General features: G+C 52.9%; 1 protein-coding gene across 1 annotated transcript in view; it reads left to right on the top strand.

Annotated features, from left to right (window-relative positions):
- Ppargc1b (PPARG coactivator 1 beta) overlaps positions 1-23,583 on the top strand; it is a 91,303-nt gene that overhangs the window by 2,846 nt on the left and 64,874 nt on the right. Inside the window, exon 2 of the mRNA XM_033765544.1 lies at positions 1,364-1,430. Within this exon, the coding sequence (XP_033621435.1) occupies positions 1,364-1,430 (67 nt within the window). The remainder of the gene's footprint in view (positions 1-1,363; positions 1,431-23,583) is intronic.

Genomic DNA, 23,583 nt, shown 5'->3' with positions numbered 1-23,583 from the left:
TGCTAAGCAAATGCTTCACCACTGAGCTACACCCCAACCTGCCCCTAAGTTGTATTTTTTTCTTGTTAAAAAAGTGGTAGATGTTAAGTTATTGAAATTTGAGGGAATGCAAATAGGCCCCCCCAAAAGTAAATAAAAATAATTGCAGTGCCCAGAAATAACTTTTTTTTTTTCCTGGAAACTGGGGATCGAACTCGGGATCTTGCACTAGGGAGGCAGGCAGCGGAACCACTGAACTAAATCCCCGGCCCAATAACAATATTTAAAAAAAAATTAAAATTATAGATTCCGCCTCTAGCCGCACTTTCCTCTTGGGGCTCACTTGTCCTTGCCTCTCAGCCCCCCCATATATGGGCTGATTTCTGCCTGTAACCATGAGTGGGAAAGAACTAGACATCCATAGTTTAACTGTTTCCTACCAGGTGACCTTTATGAGCCTCTTCCTTCACGAAAGGGGAATAATCCTGTGTTGCTGTGAGAACACAACAGATCCCAAAGCTCATTCTGAGACCTGGAGTCCCGAAGAAGGTAAGGCTGTGTGTTGCTTCACCATCCTGCGTCCACCACAGCTCCTGCTGTTGCTGCCTGTTTTACCTCAGAGAATCCCACCTTAGACAGCGCCTCACACCTCCAACTGTCACACAGGGGTGGCAGCCATTTCACCACGGGCCTCAGTCACCCCTGCCCACACCGTGCACACCGCGTCTGTGCCTCTACTGTACATTTGTTAGTATGTACAGAGCAAGATAAACGTCGCTGTGGTAGGGAGGCATTTAAAACCAGCCTTCCTGATTTAGAATCTGCTGGTCGGCTGGGCTGTTTAAAGGGTTAACTGGCCCACCTTGTGATTCCGGCTGCAACTGGAACAGACCCAGCGGGAAGAGATGGGTGAGATCCTAGGGAGCGGCCCTCTGCCCTGGAAAGATCCGGCTGCTGAACCAGCTAATTTTCATACTGGTTTCAGTACAGACTATGGCTCAGTGGGAAAGAAACAGATGGGTTTGCTTTTGTATTTATTTTGAAATGTAATGCAGGCCCTAGTTTAAAAAGTTGTAAATGGAAAGTATTCTTATGTTTCCATCCCCAGAGCAGTTTTATAACCTCTTCCCTCCCTCCCTTCCGTCCTTCTTCCCTTTCTTCCTCTTTTTGAGGTGTTGGGTTTAAACCTCCTAGATTCTACAAGCTTGTAGGAAAGTGCTTTACCACGGAGCTACGTTCTCAGCCCATTTTATTTTATTTCATTTTATTTGTGTGTGTGTGTGTGTTTTGTTTCAGCCCATTTTTTTTTTTTTTTATTTTCAGATAGGGTCTCACAAAGTTGTCCAAGCTGCTATCTTCCTGCTTCAGCCTTCTGAGCGGCCAGGATTGCGGTTGTGCACCACCGTGCCTGGTTTGTGCAAAGTTCTCTTGTGTTCTTTTCCAGAGATAAGGTATGCACACACCCGCAGATAGGTGGTCTGACCTCTTGCCTCCATTTTTTTTTTTTTTTTTTTGCATAACCGGTAGCAAACTAAGAACACTGTTGTACACCTTGTTTTTTCCCCCCTTACTATTATCAAAAGATCTTATCATCTCAGTAGGTAAAGATCTGCTTCAGTTTTTGGCCCGATTAGAGTTTGATCAACTAGTCCTCTATGGGGCAGTTGGGGTACTGCTAGCTCTGTGTGGCAGGTCTGCCGTATATTATCAGTCTGCACACCGCGTATGTGATGGCCTCAGAGGTACTGATGGTGTAGGGGTTTAAATTTTGATGAACATGACCACGTTCCTCTTCATAAAGTCATAGCAGTTTATGTTTGCCTAGATGTGAACGTGAAATACTTGTTTCCTCTCCCTGCCCGATACGTTATGCTGTTGCATTTGTTGGATCTTTGTCAGTCTGGTGGGTCTGTGGAGGTTTAATCTGCAGCCTTTCCCACACGGTTGGATTCAACTTGTGTTCCCTTTCCTGTGAGCTGCGGGTCAGCTCTTGAGTCTTTTCTTGCCCCCCGCTTTTTTCCTTTACTTACTGCCTGTGTGGTGAGCTTATTTTTCTCCGCAGACCCTTCCTTCTTAGGCCTCCCCTCCTTTTGGCAGCCCAGTTGGGAGGAGAAAGCCTACTGGACTAGGGCTGAGGTCCTGACCCTCATCTAACCACCTACCTGCTGCGATGTGAGAGTGAATAAAGTCACTTCAACTCTGAGTCACTGTTTTCAGCTCTGTAAAGAGAGTCTTAGTTCAACAGCAGGAGTAGATGAGGTAATCAATGTAAAAGTGTTGTTACAAACTCTGGAAAGCTGTCACAACATAATATCACATTAATATTTATTTGGTTTTAAATGAGTGACAAGATTTTAGATTCCCAAAAGCTAAGAACTGAATCATCTGGTTAAACAGGTAGGCAGATGGAGGGCCAGAGAATGACCTGTCACAGTTGCATGTCGTAGGCAGGGCCTGACAGGTAACAAGGTCCTGATCTGTCTTGCCCCGGTAGGAGCTAAGGTGATGTATAGGCTTTGTGCTGAGCTACATCCCCAGCCCTTTTTAGATAGGGTCTTGCTAAGTTGCCCAGACTGGCTTGAACTTATGATCCTACTGCCTCAGCCTCTTAGAATGCTGGGGTTACAGATGCGTGTCACCACACTCAGCTGGTGATGCGTAGTTTCTTTGAGAACACCCTTGTTTTCATCATAAATAAACTAAGCTTTCTCCAAGTGTGGTGGTGCCCGCCTGTAATCCCAGCACTTGTAAGCCGAAGCAGGAGGATCGCTGTGAGATCGAGGCCAGCCTGGGCTACACAGAGAGACCCTGTGTCACAAACAAACAAAAAGACAAATATAAACAAACAAACTCAAACTTATGGCTAGACTATGAGGACTGAGAAAGTCTAGGTTGGACCCCAAAACAAGGGCTTAACTTCCTCTGGCCACGTTTGGCTTCTGTGTACTGTGAGCAGGGTATAGAGAGGATTGCTGAGACCACGTTGCAGAGCCCTGCCCGTCTGGCCCAGGACTGGAGCTTGGAGGTGGTAGCATTGTGACTGCAGGAAGTGTGACTGCCAGAGTCCAGGTTCAGACCTTGCTTGGCCCACCCTTGCCAAAGTGCCTGTTATGTGCCAGCACTGGTTCAGCTATTGGAGCTTTAGCAGAAGGAGCTGAGTCTCTGTCCCTAGAGGCCAGCATCAGGTTCTGAGGAAGATCCCGTGGGTCCTGTCCTGGGAGCTCTAGGACACACCCGCTGAGGAAGTGTGAGGATTTTTCATGCTCTGTAGGCTGCATACGTCACTTCCTGTGAGGTGCTTTCTCTATTTTGTGACCCTGGGAAGCCTGCCTCAGCTGCCTCTCTCCTCCCCCAAAAGGGGTGTGGCGCTTACCTGGCTGCCCCGCCACAGAGGCAGGCCAGGCTGCCCTGACTGGGGGCTGCAGCCCTGCAGCCTGGTGGTTTGTTGGATAAGTCATCTTTGTCCCCTGGGGGACGGGAAGCTGGGTGTGTCTTCTGAAACCCTAGACCTGGGTTTTCCCAGATTATTAATTGTTCTGCCAAGGGAAGTTTCTTGTTCATTCAAAGGGTATTTAATGTATAATTCCACGTGCGGGGACTCGGGGATGCAGCTGTGAGTGCAGCCCCAGGACTGTAAGGTTTGCAGCCAGTGATGAGCCTGTGCAGGCAAGAGAAAAACAAGGACACGGAGGGGGAGGTGGGCTTCACAGATGTGGGGGTCCAGACACCTATCAGAGATGATGCTTGCGCCTGAGCCTGAGACATCAAAAGGGAAGCAGCCATTTGGGGGAAAAAGCCTTGGGCCACTGAACTTGTCACTCTTCTCGAAGCACACAAATGACGGGGAGGCTGCGGAATGAGCCTGGAGTGTTGTCCCGGGTGATGTGCGGGGCACAGATTGGTGCAGGTTCCACCTGAGGTGATGGCCAGGGCGGCGTAGTGAGGTGCATTTTAGGACAGCCCCTGAGCGAGTTATTTATTTGAAATGAGTGAAATCCAGCAGGCCTCTGTAAGTTGCAGAACTGCGGTCCTGAATTCAGAGTGGCTCTGGCAAGCTGTCCTGACAGACGAGGGCTTCCTCGCTGCCCTCCATCAGTGGTGTCAGCGTCTGCAGCCACCGTGGACACAAAGTCAATTTCCACTCTTGGATCTGCAATTTAACACCCAGCTGCTCAGAGAGCTGCAGAGAGTGGAGGTCAGAGGGGCTAATTGGGTTGCTTAATAAAAGGGAAGTTCTTAGAGCTGGAGTGGCTGGGCCCAAGGCAGGTCACCCAGCAGAGAAACCAGCATGATGGTTTCCCCTGGCCAGGGGGAGAGGCACAGACTCCATGCAAGCTTTCTTGTCAGAGGAGGGAGTCCTTGCAGCCCCAGGAGTCTGAGGTCTAGAGAAAGGCTAGGTGTGCAGCTCAGGGCATTTTCTGGCCCACTCTCAGCCTGAGTAATAGTTATCTTTCTCCTTGTCTCTCCTTATACCCTGAGCCTTGCTCCCCAGATTCACAGCACCATGTGGTCACACCCACGGGTGCACCTGAGGTCATGGTGCTGGGGCCTGAGCTCACTTGTCCAGCTTGTGAGTGGCCCTTGGCTGGGATGACCGTCCCCTTTGGGAAAATCCAGCTACTCTTCTAATTCCAGATCAGAATTCACAATCCATCCATCCATCCATCCATTCATCTGCTCACTTCTCATTTAATAAATCAACCATGCAAACTTTGTTTTTATTGTTGATACTGAGAAGTACTGAACTATAGTCCCAGCCCTTTTCTATGTGTTGTTTGTTTGGTTTTCTTTTTGAAGACATGATCTCACTGAGTTTCCCATGCTGGCTTTGAACTTGCAATCCTCCTGCCTCAGCCTTCCGAGTAGCTGGGATTACAGGTGTGCATCACCATACCCAGCATATAAACTTTCTTTTGTTTGTTTAACAAATACTTACTGAGTTAGAGTTGGTGCCAGACGCTGTGCTGGGTGCTACGCGCAGGTGGTCCCCGTGCTCCTAGAGCTTAGTCTGCTGGGAAGCAGCTCTGTGAGCACACACTTGTGAGCATCAGGACTGTATGACAGCCACCATTACACACAGCGGCTCCTGTCGTGCTCTGCCCCTTCAAGGACGGAATCCACAGAGAACACCTGTGCCCTCTCTTGGGAGCAGGGCGGGCAGTTAGGATGTGATTCCCAGGAATTCATTGCCGTGAGATTGAAAGATGGTAGAGGTCGGCCCCACTCGTGCCCTAACGCCTTCCTTCCAGCTTCTGGGTATCTTAAATCTCTACTAAGGGTTGTATCCTGTTTTGTTTTTAACGTGATGGTAAATTTTTCGTATTTTAGAAGACATAATTTAAGAGTTGGCTATTAACGTTATACATTCACAATCTCTGCATTTCATAGGCTGTCTTCTGCTTTGTTTTTGAAATTTAAAGCAAAAACTTAATTACAAATGAATCAAATCTTCGTTGATGAAAATTAAAGTGCAGATAACATTCTTCCAAAGGGCGTAAAAACCACTCATTTCACAGTCTGTAAGTGGGCACCACAAACATTTCTTTCTTTCCATATCCATTTTTGCTTTTAAAAATACCAGCCTATACCAGCCTTTTAAAATCACCAGCCTGTCCTTGTGACCTTTCCACTTAGCACTGGACAGGGTAATCTATCTTCATTAAGGTATTGTTGCTCTCTATTAAGGTTTATAGAAGGCCTTTTCTATTGGCCTTACAATTTTTAACTCACCAGTTTGATGACAGCAGGCTAGGGTTCCTCACAGATGGATGTAGCTTGTGTTTTACAGTTTGTTCTGCTCTCTTCTTATGTACACTCGTAACCTTGGGCAAGTAACTGGAGTTTGTTGCCTCCTTACTTGTAAAAGTGGGACACGACTGACTGTACCTGTCCTGGGTGGATGTGAGGGGAGAACCCGTGTGGGCCAGGTGCCTGGTTGCTATCATGGAGAGGGGTCTGGGAGGTGCTGCAGCCTGCTGTTTCCTCCTGTTTGGAGCCAAGAGCCAGAGGCTGAGGCTTAAGTCACCTGCCTCCGGCATCTGTTGACCAGTGTTGGACTTGAACAGCATAACAGATGAAGGCTGAGCTGAGTCCTGGGCAGGGTGGGCTGGTTCACCAAAGATGGAGCTCCTGGGGTTCCTCCCACTGCAAACCAGAGGAAGTGCATTTGGTTAAGAATGACTCACATTGTCACCAGGCCCGCTTCCAGCACAGCTAGGGGCAGCTGCAAGGCGAGGGCTGGGGACTCAGCAGAGGGCCTGGTCACTAGAGCCACCCAGGCCAGCGCTACTCACACCTGCCGGGGCCGCTGCAGTTCAGAGAGGCTAGGCAGTTACCGTAGAGCTTCGGTTTGCACTTGGGCTTTCCCGCTGCGTGTTCCACGGTGGACGACTCACTCACATGGTGGATGGGGTGCCTGCTACGTGCAAGAAGCCGTAGGGCACAGACGCAGCGGAGGAAGCGGTGTCACGCACACATGACACGAGGAGGTGCTGAGAACCACGGGAACTGTGGGCCCTCCGTGGATTCGCTCCTCCTGCACGCGCCTCGCCTGGCCCTGTGCTCAGCACCGTGGACACAGCTGTGCGCAGGGTGACCACACAGCGCCCGTGACTGCTCTCGGTAGGAGGACTGAGACTGAGGCATCCAGTGAGGAAGAGAGCACTGGGCTGGCAGTGGAGGGCTCAGGGCGGCAGAGGCCAGGAAGAATTAGTGCGACTGGGGATGAAGGTTGGGCCACCCCAGCTGAGTGCAGGGCTTGGCACTGAATGGTAGCTAGGAGCGTGGCTTTGGCCTCAGACCAACTTGAAGGTTGGCTCAGAAGATTCTTCCATGTAACAAGCTGTGTGACCTACAGCCAGTCGCTTAGCTTTTCTGAGCTTTCTCCCCTCCCTTTTTTGTACTGGAAATGGGACTCGGGGCCTCCTGCTTGCCACTGTCCTGCTGAGCTACATCCCCAGCCCTCTCCCCATGGAAGGGTTAGGGACAGTGTGTTTCCAGCAGCCACGTGGTGGTCATCATCACCAACTTCCCCATGCCATTGCCTCTCAAGGGGTAGCAGCAGCTGTGGACGAGTCTGGGACATGCTTGGGGGTGGATGGCGCATGAGGGTCTTGGAGTGAGATGCAAGTAGATTACACGCACTGCCCACCGGCGAGCTCACCCACCTGCCACACAAATAAGGGAGGGACCCTAGGCTATGCACAGCCAGCCCTTGGGAAGGGGAGGGCGGAGCTCTTTCTGGAATTTACCCCAAACTGCAGCCAGGTCCCATTTGACTTGCCTGCTTGGCATCAAGGAAAGGCCGCCCTTGGCTTGAAGTTAAGGAGAAGAAAAAGGTTTTGTAGGCCCGGAACACAGACTATTCGGGGCCTCATTCCGACCGTGTGCTTCTCCCCGCTAGGCTTATTGATGAAAGCTTGACAAATAAAAATTTTACATATTTAAAGCACACGATGTGAAGATTTAATACATCTACATACTGTGATGTGATTACCACACATCAAGCTAATTAACCTATCCACCACCTCATACAGTCTCCGTGAACATTTGCGTGCATGTGTATGTGTGTGTGTGTGTGTAAGATCTAGTCTTTTAGTAACTGTAAGGTATGCAAGAGTCTAGGATTTACTCAAAGCTGCGTAACTGAAAACTTTGGACCCTTTGGACCCCACTGCCTGCCCAGTCCCGGATCACCACATTTTGCTTCCTGCCGTTCCTATTTCTGGGTATATATATCCAAAGAAATGAAACCAAGCCCTCAAAGGGAGAGAGAGAGCTGCGCTCCCATGGTCTTTGCAATAGCCAAGATGTGGAAATGCTCCACGTTTCCATCAGGGATGGATAAAGAAAACATGGCATACCCAGTGGGATACAGGAAGGACACCCTGTCATTGTGACTGCGGGTTCACCTGGAGGGTATTATGCTAAGTGAAATGCGCCAGATGCAGAAAGAAACACACAGGGCCGGCGATGTAGCTCAGTGCAGCGCCTGCCTGACAAGCATCCCTGAGTTCAATTCCCAGTACCAAAGAAAAGAAAAAAGAAAGACACGTGTGGCGTGATCTCACTTGTGGATTCTGAATAACGCCTGTGGTCCCCCTGTTTAGCCTCCCCAGCCCTAGCAGAGGAGGGCCATGGTATCACACGCCTGGATCATGGTACTGCCAGCCTCCTCCTGCTGTTAGGAGGGTAATACGGGATAATTCTTACTAGCAGGACTTAGCACAGTACCTGTCACTGTAAGCGCTCAGATTTTGCCCTCAGGACTAGGTTTCTGCCTGCTCTTTGGTGTCCCCCTGCCCCCTCTCCCCCAAGTTCAGGCTGCTCCCCAGCCCCTTCCGTAGCCAGAGGCTGGTTCTTACTGGCTCTTGGCCTGACCACGCCAGGCCTCCCAGATCCTGGGCTTCCTGTTGTCCTGAGGGAGAATTCCGAGGTCCTCCCTAAGGGAGGGAGGCCTGTGAGCCAGTGGAGCGGTGGCCTGCAGATTGCCCGAGTGTAAGAATGGGGCACATGCCGTCTCTGCCGGCAGCTTGCAGTGTTTGGGGACCATGTGGGCAGTCTTGCATCTTCTGGCTCCCTCTGGGTGTCAGTGTCCCCCACACCCCCAGGCCCCTCAGAGCCTGGCTGCTGCCCTCCGGGCTACCCTGCAGCCTTCCTCCCTCTGGCTTTTATTAGGCCCTGGTTCTGCAGGTTCCATTCTGGATTCCTCAGGGCAATTTCCTGGGTGGCTTTTTAAAATTTTTTGTGGTACTAGGGATTAAACCCAGAACCTTCACACTGAGCTATATCTCCAGCCATTTTAAAAATTTTTGAGCCAGGGTCTCACCAAATCCCTAAATTGCCCAGGTTGGGCTGAAACTTGTAGTCATCCTGTCTCAGCCTCCTCCTGGGGCGCTCCTGAGCAACTTTTGAACCTCTCGTCTCCTTCCTAAAGTTACAGCTCACTTTGGCTCATAAGTTGAACAGACACATCACACACTTGGTACATTTTTATTCTCTTCTTGTTATCAGGGAATAAAGGGTAGAGTTCAGGGGGAAGGAAGGAGGGTGTCTGGGGTCCCCTGTAGGGGATGAGTGAAATGTGCATGCCCCAGCACCAAGCACAGCATGGGCCTTCAGAGAAGTTTTCTTTTTTGAGACAGGGTCTTGCTCTGTAGCCCAGGCTCGCCTTGAGCTCACAGAGATCCTCCTGCTTCAGCCTTCTGAGTATTGGGGTTACAGGCATGCACCACCATGCCTGGGTCTTCAGAGAACTTTTTAAAAGTCTCCCCAGTGAGAGATTCTGAAGATAATATGTACTCTTTCTATGTAAGAATGTCACAACATAAAAAATTTGCATGTTATTTCAGAATTTCTGAAAGTCATACATAAGCCCAAAGTTAGAATTTCTATTTGAGTCATCGCTCTTCCTTTACAGGCAGAGGATGAGGCCCAGAAGAGCACTCCATACCACACCAGAATTGATAGGGGCAGTGGGGCCAGGGGTGGCTCAGCCGGAGATAGGCTGAGCCAGTGCATTGGGAGCACATGAGGAGGAGGAGGTCCCAGGGGCAATGGCTTCCAGGCCTAGAGGAGGTGGAGTGTGAACATGGAGGCCACGTCGAGTCCACGAATTAGAGGTGGACGCAGGCTGGACTCTGGCCTGGGGATGGCGTGATCCTTGGCCATTTAGGTTAGGACACCAGGGGGACCCGGTGCCTGCTTGAAAGACCTCGTACATGCTGCTGTGTTAGAAGTTTGCTGAACAGGAAACTGAGGTCTCGCAGGGGTACGTGGCTGGGATACCAACACTGCCGGTGGTGAGTTAACGCAGCATCTTAAGTGTGGTGTACATAATCTGCTTGGTCATGTAGGTTGGCAAGTGAGTCAGGTTGTTTTGCTCTAATACCTAAGTGTTTATTTAAATGCACATTTGAGAAAAATAAAGCTAGTGCATGTAATTAATTGCTAATGACAAACCTAAGAGAAAAAATGAGTGAATGTAAAGACACATTAAATCAAAAGTAGTATGGGTGTAGAAGGGTATGGTGACTATCAGTAAGTTGGCACAGGGCCCGTAGCCCTGCAGCACTCCAGACCTGGCTGCATCATTAACTGATGACTCCGACCTGGGCTGGACCCTGAGCCCCCAAGAGTGGAGGGGTCCCTTTAGGGTAGAGGATATTACCCAAGCATTCCTATTCCCTATTTCCTTTCTAGGGTGGTCCTTCTCCTGGGGAATAGCACAGAGTAAGAGAGGCCTGACAGAGATGCTGCTCCTTAGGGGTTTTTTTTCTGGGACTCTGAGCTCAGGCCTCCTCCAACTTGAAGTCCCAGGATGTGGGACTGGGGCCAAGTCAAGGTTGCTGCTGGCTCTGTGACTGAGAACACAGGGCAGTGCCATTCCTCTGTGGACACAGCAGGGGTGGTGGTGGCTGAGAGAGCTGCCTAGGGCCTGCCACCTGCCGGCTCACATCTCAGCAGTGTGGACTGTTTCTCCACCCCACTGAGCCTTGGGTCTTTGGGATGGCCTTTAAGGTTGAGTTAAAATGAGTTAATGTGTTTAAAGCACTTGACAATACCTTGCACATTATAGTGGCTCAATTTATTTGATGTTGCTATATTAATAAAAATTTTTCCCTTTAACTGGATACATAGAGAAATTTCACTCTGTACGGGAACTTTCACTCAAAACCTGGATTTACAGTTGACCTTGCTATTAAGACATCTGCCACCTGGTGGCAATTTACCAAAATTGCATGCTCAGGGTTTGTTTAAAAAACCTTTTCGTTTTATGATCCTTTTGTTGTTGTTACAATAGGATGGGCTGAAAGAAGGAAATCCATCAGAAAATTTAAAGTTCTGTTATTAGTTTTATTAGAGTGGCTTTATCAGATTTACTAAAAATACCAGGCCTGGCAGAGTCTTAATGATCAATTAATCCATGTACTTAAAGGTATAAATTTTTAAGCATTTTCTGTAGCCAGGAATTTGATTAGCACTTCGCACTCATCTTTTGTAGTCTGTTTGGCATCATAAAAGCAGTATTAGTGGCATCATATTTCAAAAATGGCAACTGAGGCTCAGAAATAACTGAGTCATTTGCCCGACATCCCACAGCCCGCATATGCCAGAGCCGGAATTTGGACCAGGCAGCTTGATTCAGTCTTCTAGTAAGTAAGTAACTTCTAAACCAAGGCCTGGCCAAGTCTGTCCTGACCCAGAACCCAGAGGATTATTGAGCTGTGCTTTCGGTTTTGCTCCCTGCTTGATTTCACTGGGTCCCACCAACGGTACATGAGGGGAGATAAATCACCTGCCGCCCTTGAAAGGCTGGCGAGTAGCCTCTTTGGGCTGTTGCCAGTGGCTCTGAGAAAAGTGAGGTTCCTCCTTCCGCTCTGAGAACCAGCCCAGAGGGAGGTGGTAGAGGTGTGAGCAGCAAGCGGAACCAGTCAGTTTCCAAGTCAGTTTGGCAGGTGGTACTGGCCCGGTGGCTGTCACGGAGATGAGGACCTCGTTCCCTGCACTGAGTGGAGGGGGAGCTGTCCTGGCAACTCCCCGGCCCTGGGAACCATGTCCCTCCATGCCAGGCGAGGAAGTTTGCCCTGCGTTGGAAAAACAGTCCTCTTCCTGAAAAGTTGGATGTCTCTGCCTATTTCCCACGCTGGCTTTGCAGGGAGAGGACGGTGTGGATTGGGGTATCAAGTTCAGGGGGGTGAGCCCTGGGGATGTGGTTTGGGTGAGGCAGACTGGACAGATCCCCGGATAGTAAAATAAGTATCGACAGACGGTGGCGTCACGGGGCTCCCAGGGGCAGTGTTCTTCCATTGAGACCCTGGGAAGCCTGGAGACGCGCGGCGGATGGCATTAGGATGTGCTCCGACGTGTGGGCTTGGCGTCCGTAGACTCAGATCAGGAAGAACAGGAGGAAGCCACAGCCCGGCTCCCCGTGTGACAGAATTCTTGAAGCTTTCTCAAATCTCACGTGGCGAATTCACAGATCTCCTTGGGTCTAACTCTCTTCCCTGTGTCACAGAGCTTCTCACTGCACGGGCAGGCACAGGACACAGGAGCAGATGTCCTCCCGGAGGCACCTCATTTCCTGTGGACACTGATGACACAGACTGCTCCCTTCAGGGGACAGGAAGGAAGGAGCCTTGCCTCTTCTTTGGTCTTTACCAGCAGCTGAGGGACCCCAGCCCCTCCCTCCTGCTCGCTGGGATTTGGTTTTTCCACTTCTGCATCGAATGGGGGTTGCACGTAGTCCTACCATCGCCGTAACAACCATCGCAGACTCTGCGGCTTAACCCGGATTTATCATCTTACGGTTTTGGAGATCAGAAGTCCGAGATGGGATTCAATGGTGAAGAGGTGGGTGAGGTGTGTCCTTCTGGAGGGCCGAGGAGAGACCCGGTGTCCTGGCCTTCCCAGCTCCTAATGGCTGCCCGTGCTTCCTGGCTTGTAGGCACAGAGTTCTAGCTTCTGCTGCCATCAGCACATGCCTTTTTCTTTTTCAAACCCTCCTGCCTCCCCCTTGTACAGACCCACTCAGACAATCCAGGATAATCTTCCCATTTCTAGATTGCTGTCAAGGCCACACATTCTTAGGTCTGAGGGATTAGGACATGAACCTCCTCGGGCATGTGATTCTGCTTGCTGTGGGCCGACGACCTACCTCGTCGCCAGCTCTGACAGTGCAGCTCTTCTTCTGAACCTTGGCCATCTTCCTTGGGGTGGCAGGAGCCCCCGCCTTCCTGTTGGATATGTCTTCCGCGTGTGAGAAAATACACCTTTCACTCTAGCTGTCAGATTGTATTCTGCGTCTTGTGATGAGAGGGAGGGAGGGAGAAAATGAGAGAGAGAGAGTCCTAATTTTTCCTCCAGAAACTGTATTTCTCTTGCCCGGTTGCCCCTTGAAGTATGAAGAAAGAGAAGATGCTAATCTTTCCTTCATAGCCATCCATGTGAAAATGAGACTTTACCCCAAAGGCAATGATTTGGTTGGATTTGAGCAAGCGACTTAACCTCTCAAGTTTCTTTGCCTGCTAAGTGGAAATAGTAGGACCTTCTTTTCTTGTGTTAAGAATAAGAATCAGAGACTATCATGGAGCCACAAAGGGTTTATTAGAATAGCGTGGGACAGCCCGAGAGCCACCAACCTAGTCACAAGGACGTTCATGATTGACTGTAATTCACAGTTGTTAGGGGCCAGGTCATTGCGGTTTATGTAGGGGGCCACTCTGGAGAAGTCCCCAGGCTTGAAGGACCATCATCATCATTATTATTTGTTTTTAATCTCATTGAGTTTACTGGTCCTTTTTAAGTGTACAGTACAGTTACATTCATCATTGGGATCGGGTACCTTTACGTGACAGGTCTTGGTTCTCATTTTCCCCCATACCCCTGCCCTCCCTTCACCCTTCCACCGTCCCCTATTTACACAGATTTTGTTTCCATTGTTTCCTTTTCTCATATCTTTTCTTGTCCCTTCTTTCCTTTCCCCTACCCTTCCCACTTCCCCAACACCTTTAGCCCTTCCTTGGTATTTCGCATTAAGGACCATCACTCTTATCACCTCCATCTCCCAGTGTGTGTTCTGGGACCTCGGAGGTCTGCAGAGACCGGAGCCGCAGCCTTCGTGTGGGGCCCTGCACGGACGGACGTGGGCACCGCCCCTTAGTCTCCATGGAGTAAATCTCTCTCCCAGGGCCGATTCCCGGCTACTGTGAGGTGTCCTTAAATGCTCTTTCCGTGCTGGCTGTGGCATCTCTGCTTTATGTTCTTGCTTTAGCCTTCACACAGGTCTAAATTGGAGTGTGCCCTGCCGTGGCAGGTTTGTGGTCTGTGTGGCTGTGAGGCGGTGTAAAGCTGGGAGCCGGGGCGGTGAAGACTGTGACGGGTTAGGTGAAGGCCCCGAGAGACCCTGAGGCTGACACTGCTTTGGGGTGCAGTTGTCCTCAAGGGTAACGCTGGACGTTGGGTTGCGACTTGCTAGAGTAGCGTGGATGGTGAGGGCTTTGCTGTGAGCTACTGGGTTGATGACTGGGACACGTAACGAGGATGTTTGATGGGGACACGTTGATGGCGGGCACGGGTGTGGCGGTGCTGGGACATCCTGGCTGTCATGGTGTCATGGGAGGTGGCTGTGTGCCTGATGGTGCAGCCAGGCCCAAGTCACCGTGCTTGGTAGCGTGGGCTTGTTTGCCTGTGGTGACTGCGTGGCTGTGTGTTGGTTCTACTTCTTTGCTAGGGCTGCTGTAATAAAGTCCCACAGGCTAGGTGACCAAACAACTGAAATTGACCTTCTCCCCGCGGCAGAGGCTGGGGAGTGCAGCAGGCTCGGCTCTTCTGAGAGCACTTCCGTGCCTTGCAGCTGGCCACCTCTCCCTGGGCACGCGCCGGGCCTCCCTGGTGCGCATGTCTGTTTCCTCCTCTTCCTCTTGAGGACACCATCATCCTGGGCCAAGGCCCCCGCGGGGCTCATTTAAGTGGAAAGAGGGTGCAGGCAGCTTGCAAGGTTGTGCTTCCTCCACTGCCGCCTGGTTGGCGGTGCAGTGGCGCTGTGGTGGGCTTTGATGTGAACCGGCTCGTGGCCCTGGGGCGCTGTCAGTGGGCAGCATGCCGGCACCCTGTGTCCGTGGCAGAGCGGGACCATTGTGCTCTGCAGGATGGCAGAGCCGGCCGCGCTGGGGCTGCAGGATGCCTGGAGAGATGGTCTTTGGGCAGTGATGTGTCTTGTGCAGCACTGGGCTTGGTGTCTGTCACATACTGCCCTGCCACCGCGCTGGCCTCTCCTGTGCTTGGTGTTTCTAGCTGACATCATCTCGCTGTGCGGGGCGACCACATAGACTGTGGTTGGGTGGGGACAAGGGCCACTGTGGTGGTGGCTTGTGCAGCCCCATGAGACCTGCACGTCTTTAACTCAGCAAAACAGCCCCCCATGAAACACTGGTGCTTCTCAGAGCCCGACCGGGGCGGCTTCGTGCCCAAGGCTGCTCGATGGCATCTCAACGGCATGTTTTGTGGGGCTGCTGCCCGAGTGAACCTGGCAGCGGACCCTCCTCAGCCTGTGATGCCCACAAGAGGGACGATGCTGGAGCGGTGAGGTGGTGTCTGCTCTGGAGGCTGTGTCTTAACCTGGCCCCCGCTGGCTGTTCTCTGGCCAGACCCTACCCAGCCTTGTCCCTGTGCGGTGCAGCTCCACTTCTGCCTTGTGAGGCCCCTCTCTGTGCACGTAACTGCTGTCTCCTACTCACCCTTCAAAACCCAGCTGCTTTCCCAGGCAGCCTTCCCCGATTCCTGCTCCTTGGCCTGCCCAGCCCTGAATGATCGCTGCCCGTTCTGTTGCCTTCTACTGTTGGCAACACTCACCTTCAGCCTTTTTGTGCATTTTCTCCCCCTTTGGATGTGCGCCTCCCACCCTCCCCCAGCCCCCATAGTCAGGACTGAACCCTGATCTGCATTCCCAGCTCCTCTTTTTAAATGTTTAAATTTTGAGACCAGATCTTGCTAAGTTGCCCAGGCTGAGTTTAAACTTGAGACCCTCCTGTCTCAGCCTCTTGGAGTGCTGGGCTTACAAGTGTGTGCCACATGCCTGGCTGGATGTACTTCCTTCTTGAGTGAGCACTTTTGAGTGCCTACTGCTTGCCAGCATTCAGCAAATGAGCAGGACCCACAGCATGCCCACCTTCCTGGGAAGGGGCAGGCAGGGGAAGACATGATACTCGAGTGTCCTGGTCCGTGTGTAATAACACACCGAGGGTGTCGTGCAGCCAGCGAGTGTGGTGCTGGGGTCCGAGGGGGACGCAACCCTGGAAGAACACGGACGCGTCTTTGGGGACAGGGATGTGACAGCCTGGCACGACCCTTACGAGGACTGGGGGGGCTATAGGGAGGGCTTGGGGCACCCAGGGCCTCCCGCCGGGTGCCTCCCTGCCCCAACCTGCACTCCGCTCCTGGGCCACTTCTCAGCAGGAGAGCAGGCGAGGCGCTTGTCCTGGTTTCCCTCGCAGCTCTCACCTGAGTGTCTCTGGCTGCCCAGCGGGCATCCGAGCCCCAGTGGGAAGTCCGGGATAGCACCGCACAGCACCGTGACGCAGAGAGCTGGCGGAGAGGAGCGGTGAATGCCGAGCCCAGGCAGCACGGGGCCTGTGTTGTTTAGGGTCACTGCTTGCTCCCTGCACGCAGGTCCCATCCCTCCCCTGAGAAAAGGGGCCGAGAATACAGCCGGGTCCTGTGAATTGAAACCGGGTGACAGCTGCCGTGCTCTGAGCACGGGGCTGACACAGTGAGGGCCTAGGGAAGACTTGCTGTTCCTGCTGCCCTTCTGGATTCTGGCCCACGGTGATGCTCTGGCTGCTTACACCTCCCAGTCCTCCCCGGCCAGGGCTGGGATGACCTCTACCTCCCAGCTTTCATGTTCATTTGTTCAGACCTCAGGCCACACCCCTTATGAGCCAGGTGCTACCGGTGCTGCCGGATGAGCACGGCTGGGTCCCTGTCCCATGAGTGCCCTGGACACTGGGCAGGGCCTGAGGTCCTTTTCTCCCTCGCTCTGCTGCCCCTACACTGACTGCAGACACTGCATTTGCAGCCAGGTGCTGTCGCCTTTTGAGAAAGCCGGAAGATGGCCGGGATTCTCTAGGAGTCGTGGAGACAGGTTGGGAGCTGAGGCTCAAGGGCCGACTATGTCTCTCTGCCCTTCCCAGGTAGACGGCCCGTCTGGGACTCCGCTGAGTGTGAGCTGTTCCGGGTCAGAGCAGATCAAGCTGTAGCTGGTGCTGGCAGCCCGAGGGACAACCGGAGCTGGTTTTTAACCCCACCTAGATTTGCCTCCCTTGATGCTTTAGTGGGGTGTGTCCCGGTAGCTGAAGGGTGTGGGAGGGTGTGTAGGGCAGGGCAGGGCCTCTAACAGCCTGTGACAGCCCGCTAGGCTGAACTCTCACCTCCATGGGCTTCACTGCAGTGGTGCCGGGACACTTCTGAGCTCTGAGGAGCCATCGCGTCCTGGGCTCTGGTCCCGTGGTCCTCGTGACAACACGGCACATGGGTTTTCTTCGGTCTTTTCCCCCTCGGAAGCACCTCTCATCCCTGCTCACCTGCTTGGAGCGTGCGTAGGGAGTGGAGTCTGCCTGCTTTGTGGGTGGGATAGAGGTCATGGCTGACGTGGCACCGGGGCTGAGACCTTCCTCTTGGAGCCCCGGCAGACACGTTCATCAGCCACGGCACTTTCACCCCTGCACCCGCTCAGGCCCGGGGACCTGGGCAGATGTGCCTGGCAGACCTCCTGGACTGCAGCAACTGGCCCCTGGGGGAACTGAGTGAGAGGAACAGAAAGGGCTGCAGAGTGGGCAGCTAGGCGAGCCTTGGGCTGACGCTTCAGCGGGCAACAGCCACTTCCCCTTGCTGCTGGAGGAGGAAGGGAGCCAGTGAACGCTTGGCTTGGCATCGGGGCTTTCGAGTCTTCAGCCATCTCTGGATCTCCCCCAGCCCTGTCTCCCCGGGCAACACTGCAGGGAGTCGCACCTATAGGGAAACAAAATCCTAGAGAGGAGCCAGTTCCATGGATGCCCCATCCTACCCCTTCTTAACGTTATTCAACTGAGCTGTCTGAGGCCAACACTGCCCCTAGCGCTTAGCATCAGGAGTGCAGACTACCTGTCTCTTCCCTGCCACCTCCTTTCTTCACAGCCTTACTCTGACCACACCTCTTTTCCTCCATTCTTTTTTTGCGGGGGAGCGGTTTGAGACAGGTCTCACTATGTAGTTGAGACTGACCTGGAACTCACTTTGTAGCCCAGGCTGGTCTCGAACTCACAGCGATCCTCCTGCCTCAGCCTCCCAAGTGCTGGGATTACAGGCGTCAGCCATCACGCCCGGCTTTTTCCTCCATTGTTATCAGCTTCCTCCTGTGCGTATATTTCCTTTGGCCCTGCTCTGCACTCTGCTGCAAGTGTAATAGACAAGGCAGCTGAGTGTGGGTGGTGACGGTGGTAAAAGAGCCCTGGACTGGGAGGAATCGAGAGAGCTGAACCATGGCCTCGATTCCATGGCTGGCTTACCATGTGACTATAGACAGATTTCTTTCCTGCTCTGGGCCTTCGTTTCCGGTTTGTAGAACGAAAAGTCTGAGTGTAGAGAACCAAGACTTTCTAGCCTGGGCCATTCCTTCTCGTGTGGAACTGTCTTACACACTGAGGACACTTAGCTTCCTGAGACCAAAACCCTGTGCCAAGGTGGACACTCAATGAAATGCTAGTCCTGTGCTACCACCTGTGACTGGCAGCTGTTCCCCTCAGGGGATCTTGAGTGTGTGTGTGAGGAGGAGGCATGGTTTGGGGAGAGGTGGGTGGGCTGTGGGTAGCAGCTGCAGCTAAGATGCATGAAGATGTCCAGGGAGCGGCCCAGCTGGCAGCCCACTCCACTCCACTGTGGAGTCACAGGGCAGGGTAGCTGCCGTTAGCAGTGTTCAGTCCCGGCTCTGTCAGGCCTTGGCCAGCTCTGGAGCTCCAGGCAAGTTCCAACAGCACGCGTGCGTGGTTCTCAGTCGACTGTGGAAATAACCCAGTGACCTTTTCCCTTTGGCAGCAGCCAGGGTGAGGCGATCGAGCCCCCCCAAACTCTGGATGCACACACATGCACACACCCTCACGTGTCCGCCTGGTTCCTACTCCAGGACAGCCCTGCCCTCCACCCAGCGCTGCCACGGTGGCAGCACAGTGCTGGAGAGGGAGGCTGCAGTTCCGGGATGCCAAGGCTGGCCTGAGACTCAGGAACGGGGCTTGTGTTTAGGAGGAAAAGGTTGGTTCTGGATTCTGTGGGCCTGAGTGAGGCTGTTCTGGCTGTTGCTGTTGCTGAGGGTGGCTTGAGGTTTGTTTTGTCTACTGTTTATCAAGCATTTAGTAGGTCCCCGGGTTAGAGTCATTTTCTGTTATCCCAAACACACATGTGTTTGTGTACACACACATACACACACACACACCTCGGCCCACTGTACAGATGTGGAAACTGCTCTTCTGAGAAATCCAGAAACACTTGGCCCTGCGTGCCCTGGTGCCTGTGCTTTGTCTCCAGAGCCTGTCCTCGCCACCCTACCTCCTTCAGAAGCCACTACCCCCTGCACCACCGCTGTTCCTGCCCATAGTGAGGCCCAGCAGGAGTGAGAGGGGGCCACTTGGCTCTAAGCCCAGGAATGTGTTGGGAAATTCCACTGCCCTCCCACGCCGGAAGGTTTCAGTAGCTGCCTTGTCCGCCATGGATCACCGAGGCCTCTTCACTCCTTTTACAGCCTCGGTCTCCTCAGGAAACTGCCCGGCAGGCAGCATGTGTCCCCCGCCTCCCCACCCCTGCTCAGAAACTTCTTCCCTTCTTTGGTCCTCTCTCCTCACGAGGGCCACACCACCCTGTCCTCCCCTCAAGCCTTTAGCTTCCCAAGAGAGGAACGCTTGAAAGCAGGGATTTTAAAACTCTCTTAAAACACACATAGCATCCAGTTGCCCAACCAGCTGTGTGAATCAGCCTTTTACCTGTGCTTGTAGAGATGCAGAGGGAGGCAGCCCCTGAACGAGAGGGCTGAGGAGGCCGATAGGCCCAGAAGGCTTCAGTGTCTTACCCCAGCCTGTAACTGGGCCAAAGGGGAGGTGTGTGAGTTTCCCTGGTTTGACCGAGACTTCACGTGGCCAGAGAGGCCCCAGAGGCAACGAAAGGAGGCTGAGGGCAGAAAAGCCAGCTTCTCATGCTCCCTGGCCAAGGGGACTTCTGAGCTGTCTCATGAAGACTGCTCTCGAGACCGTGAGTGCCTGCACCCCTCCCTCCCACCATGTCTGCCCGGCCCAGAGTCCTCATCACCTCACAGGGCTGCCTGTGGCCATCTTTGGGCAGCTTTGACTATCACGGGGCTTCCTTAGGACACACCAGCTGTCGTCTTAGTCCCCCCTCCACTGCCCAGGCTCAGCTTCCTGGGACCTCACAGAATAAGACTGGGCCCAGCTTTGTGTCACAGCCGTTCCCTGCCTGGCTGCAGCCGGTGACACTCAGGGTCTTGATTTCCTTGTTTGAAAAAAGGGAAGTTTGACAGACTGTATGATCATGAGCCATCTCCTGTTTCCAGGACTCAGTGGAAAGAATAATCCAGAAAGTTCTAAAAATATTTCGCAGGCGCGATGACCTAGGCCTAGTATTTATTTGTCGGGGAATTCTACTCACACACCAGTGTTTCAGGGAGTTGGTGCCCTAGAAAGCAGTTATTCCCATCAAGACCTAGTTTTTTTTTTCCTTCTTTTTTTGGGGGGTGGGGTAGGTACCGGGGATCGAACTTGGGTCCTTGCGCTTGTGAGGCAGGTGGCAGAACCACTGAGCCGAATCCCCAACCCCCTAGTTTTCAGATGTACAGATACGGAGAGCCTGTGTAACCATCCCCAGAAGGGTCTTCTCAGGACACAGAGGGCCCGTCACCACGTGACCCCAGCCAGACTGTCTCTGAGCGCAGCACAGGGAGAGTCTTAAATTTTGAATCTGCCTCGGCTGTGTGTTGGCTGCACGGTTTCAGACAGTTCGCTGAGCCCCTCTGGTTAGAAGTAAGTGCTGGGCTGTGTGGCTCAGCAGGAGAACACTTGCCTCATGCGCTGGAGGATCTGGGTTTGATACCCAGCACCACAGGGGGTGAAAATCAAAGAAGAGTCAAAGGGATTCAGTGGAACAAACGTGTGTGCAGTGCGTGGCGTGATTGCAGTGCCTACCCTTAGGCCAAGTTAGTAACCCCTACCCCAAAGCGCTGCTGGACCGTGCCAGGCACCCCTGCGAGGCACCACTGCGACATTCATGCCTTCAGGAGGTTGTTACTGAGCATCTACCGCAGACCAGGGTGAGTTTGAGCCAATGATGGCCATCAGGCTGCTGCTTTCACACAGCTCGGAGACACAGAAGCAGCGAAACAAACCAGATAAGACGGCAACAAGCTGTGGGGAGACAGGGGGTCCTGGGGGTGGGGATCGCAGAACCCTGTGCACTGGTAGGTGACCTGGGGTGGGGGCTGTCGCCACGTGATGTTAGATAAGGGAGCGGTAGAGCCCTTCCCACCCCTCTGCGTCTGCCAGGGACAACGCATGGCCACGCCCTGGCCCCGGCTCCCACTCAGCTGCTCTGGCCTCCAGTCCTCAGAGTGCCCGGGCTTGGACCCCTGACTTTGAGCTGAGTGCAGGATTTCAAGGCATACATTCCCTAATGTTCGGCCAGAAGAGCCCCGGCCTGGGAGGAGGATCCCCAGGGCTGGGTCCGGCCATCAAACCTGACACAGGGCCCTTCTCCCTCTCCAGGCCTCACGAGCCCATTGTCTATACCTTGAACTGGGGTCTCTAAGGCCCTTCTTGTTTTGATAGACTGTTTGTCCTGCTACTCTAGTTTTGCAGATTCATGGCAGAGAAAAGAGATTTGTGTGCATGTGCATGTGTGTGTGTGTGTGTGGAATAAAGCATGATAAAATCTCAAAAAAGTACTGATAGCTGGGCGTGGTCGCTCACGCCTGTAATCCCAGCACTCAAGAGGCTGAGGCAGGAGGATCGCTGTGAGTTTGAGACCAATCTGAACTACATAGTGAGTTCCAGGTCAGGCCTAACTACATAGTGAGACCCTGTCTCAAAAAACAAACAAACAAATAAAAAAGTACTGATAATTTTCGGCTACATTAATAGAAATCTGACACCTGGAACTAAGGAGGACATGATTCTGTCACAGAAGTGGGCAAACAGATGTACTCTCAGAGAAAGCTGAATAAAAAGTAAGAAGTTGCTAAAGCAGGTCTTCTTCCACGTGGGCAACCAACTTTTGAGGGTTGCCTGCAAGTATTTGATGCAGCAAAGGGGTGGCCTGGCGAATGAAGGTCATATGGAGAGGCTCCTGTGTGGCCTAGGAAGGAGCTTTCCAAATGCCGGAACTGCCCCCAGATGGAGCCAGCTGGCCTGCCTTTGACAGCCGGAAGTGTGCTGTCATGGGAGGTATAACGGAAGGTGGCAAGGTGTCTTTTGTCCTTGGGGGCACTGGACTGGATTCTGCAGGTTCTGGATGGCTACCGTTCGGTGACATGCATTTAGGCCTAAGCTTTCCAAAGGATCTTAGGACAATTACGTTTAACCTCCACGTGCCTCCGTTTCCTCCTGTGAAAAGGAAACAGCATGCCTCTCTGCCTTGGGGGCCTGGTGTTCAGATCGGTTGAGGCGATGGCTACGGAGTCCTTTCTGTGACGCCGCCTCTGAAGTGAGCAAAATAGTCTGTCTGTGTTCCCCTTTGTGTTGTCTGCTTGCCGTCATCCTGGCTTTTGGGTGGTGGGCAGGAAGGGGAAAAATCCCTGTTCTCACAGCTCAGGCTGGCTGATCTACATGGCTGAATTTGTGCTTCAAGAAATTTAGGCAGGGGCAGCAGAGGAGGGTAACTGCTAAGGCAGGGAGAGCCGGCCCTCGCACGAGTGCTGACCCTTTGCCCAGCCAAGGCAGGCATTACTAATCTATTACTGCACTGTCCAGCTGGTCCGGTTTCTCTCCGTAAGGTGACAGCTACTACTAACTAATAGGGCCTGACCTGTGAGACAGGTGTACTCGCCATTCCTAAATAAAGGGAAATAACTTCATGTCATTCATGGGTAGCACCAAGCACGGACCAGTCAGGGCTCTAAGGGGAGTATGGGTGCTGGAAGCAGGTGAATGGGGCTTGGGGCAGCTGTGAGATCAGTGAGACTGGAACAGCTTCTCGGTGGAGGTGGTTTGGGGCTAAACCCAAGCAGGGTCAAGAGAAGATGAAGAGGAGAGGGGAGGGGGAGGGGAGGTATTCTGGGCCCTTAGCACAGCGCACAGATAAAAGCTGAAGTAGGGACGCCGTGGGTGGTGCTTGTCCTCTGCCTTGAGGTGAGGTGAGCCTGGCCTGGGAGTCTAATCCCATCTCTTCTACTCGTTCACTGTGTGACCTTGGATAGGGAATGGAAAAGATCTTTCCTTTTTTCCTCCAAAGCCCAACATCCCCCATAAACTCTCCCTCCCTCTCTCTCTCTCTCTCTCTCTCTCTCTCTCTCTCTCTCTCTCTCTCCCTCTCCCCACCGCTTCTTCCAAGTATTGGGTTCCTAACAAATGCCTGGTTGGTGGAACTATTAAAGTGACAAGGGGACCAGCTATTAACGTGACTCAGAAATCTGGGGGCTGGAAGTCGCAGCTACACCATGATAGTTACTGGGGGAAGAAGCGAAGATGTGGGCTGAATGATGCCTGCAGAGCTGACAGTTCCCTGGGTGTCTGGAGAGTGGAGTATTTTCCCTGAGGTCAGCTGAAGGCTTGGGCCGAGAACAGTCGAGCTGCTAATCTAGGCCTCTGCACCATCTCAAGACACCCTTTCATTCTTGGCCAAGAGGGCAGGCAGGCTAGGTACGGGCAGGGGGCCGACAGGCTCTCATGTATTTATAGCTGGCATCTGGGGGTTTGAGGCCCTGGGTGCTGGAATGGCTGGGTGCCTGGCCTTTCCAGCCAGTCACAGGGCCATTGTCCCACACGTTAGCAGGTGCCCTAATGTGAACCCCCAGGGCTGGGCTCTGGCCAGATGCTCAGCATTCCCTCCTGACTCCTGGGCCCCCCCCCCCCGCTGCCG

Source organism: Fukomys damarensis, unplaced genomic scaffold (genome assembly GCF_012274545.1).
Source record: "Fukomys damarensis isolate Sample0158 unplaced genomic scaffold, DMR_v1.0_HiC HiC_scaffold_3, whole genome shotgun sequence".
NCBI classification, from domain to species: domain Eukaryota; kingdom Metazoa; phylum Chordata; class Mammalia; order Rodentia; family Bathyergidae; genus Fukomys; species Fukomys damarensis.
This window is presented reverse-complemented; position numbering and strand designations above follow the sequence as displayed.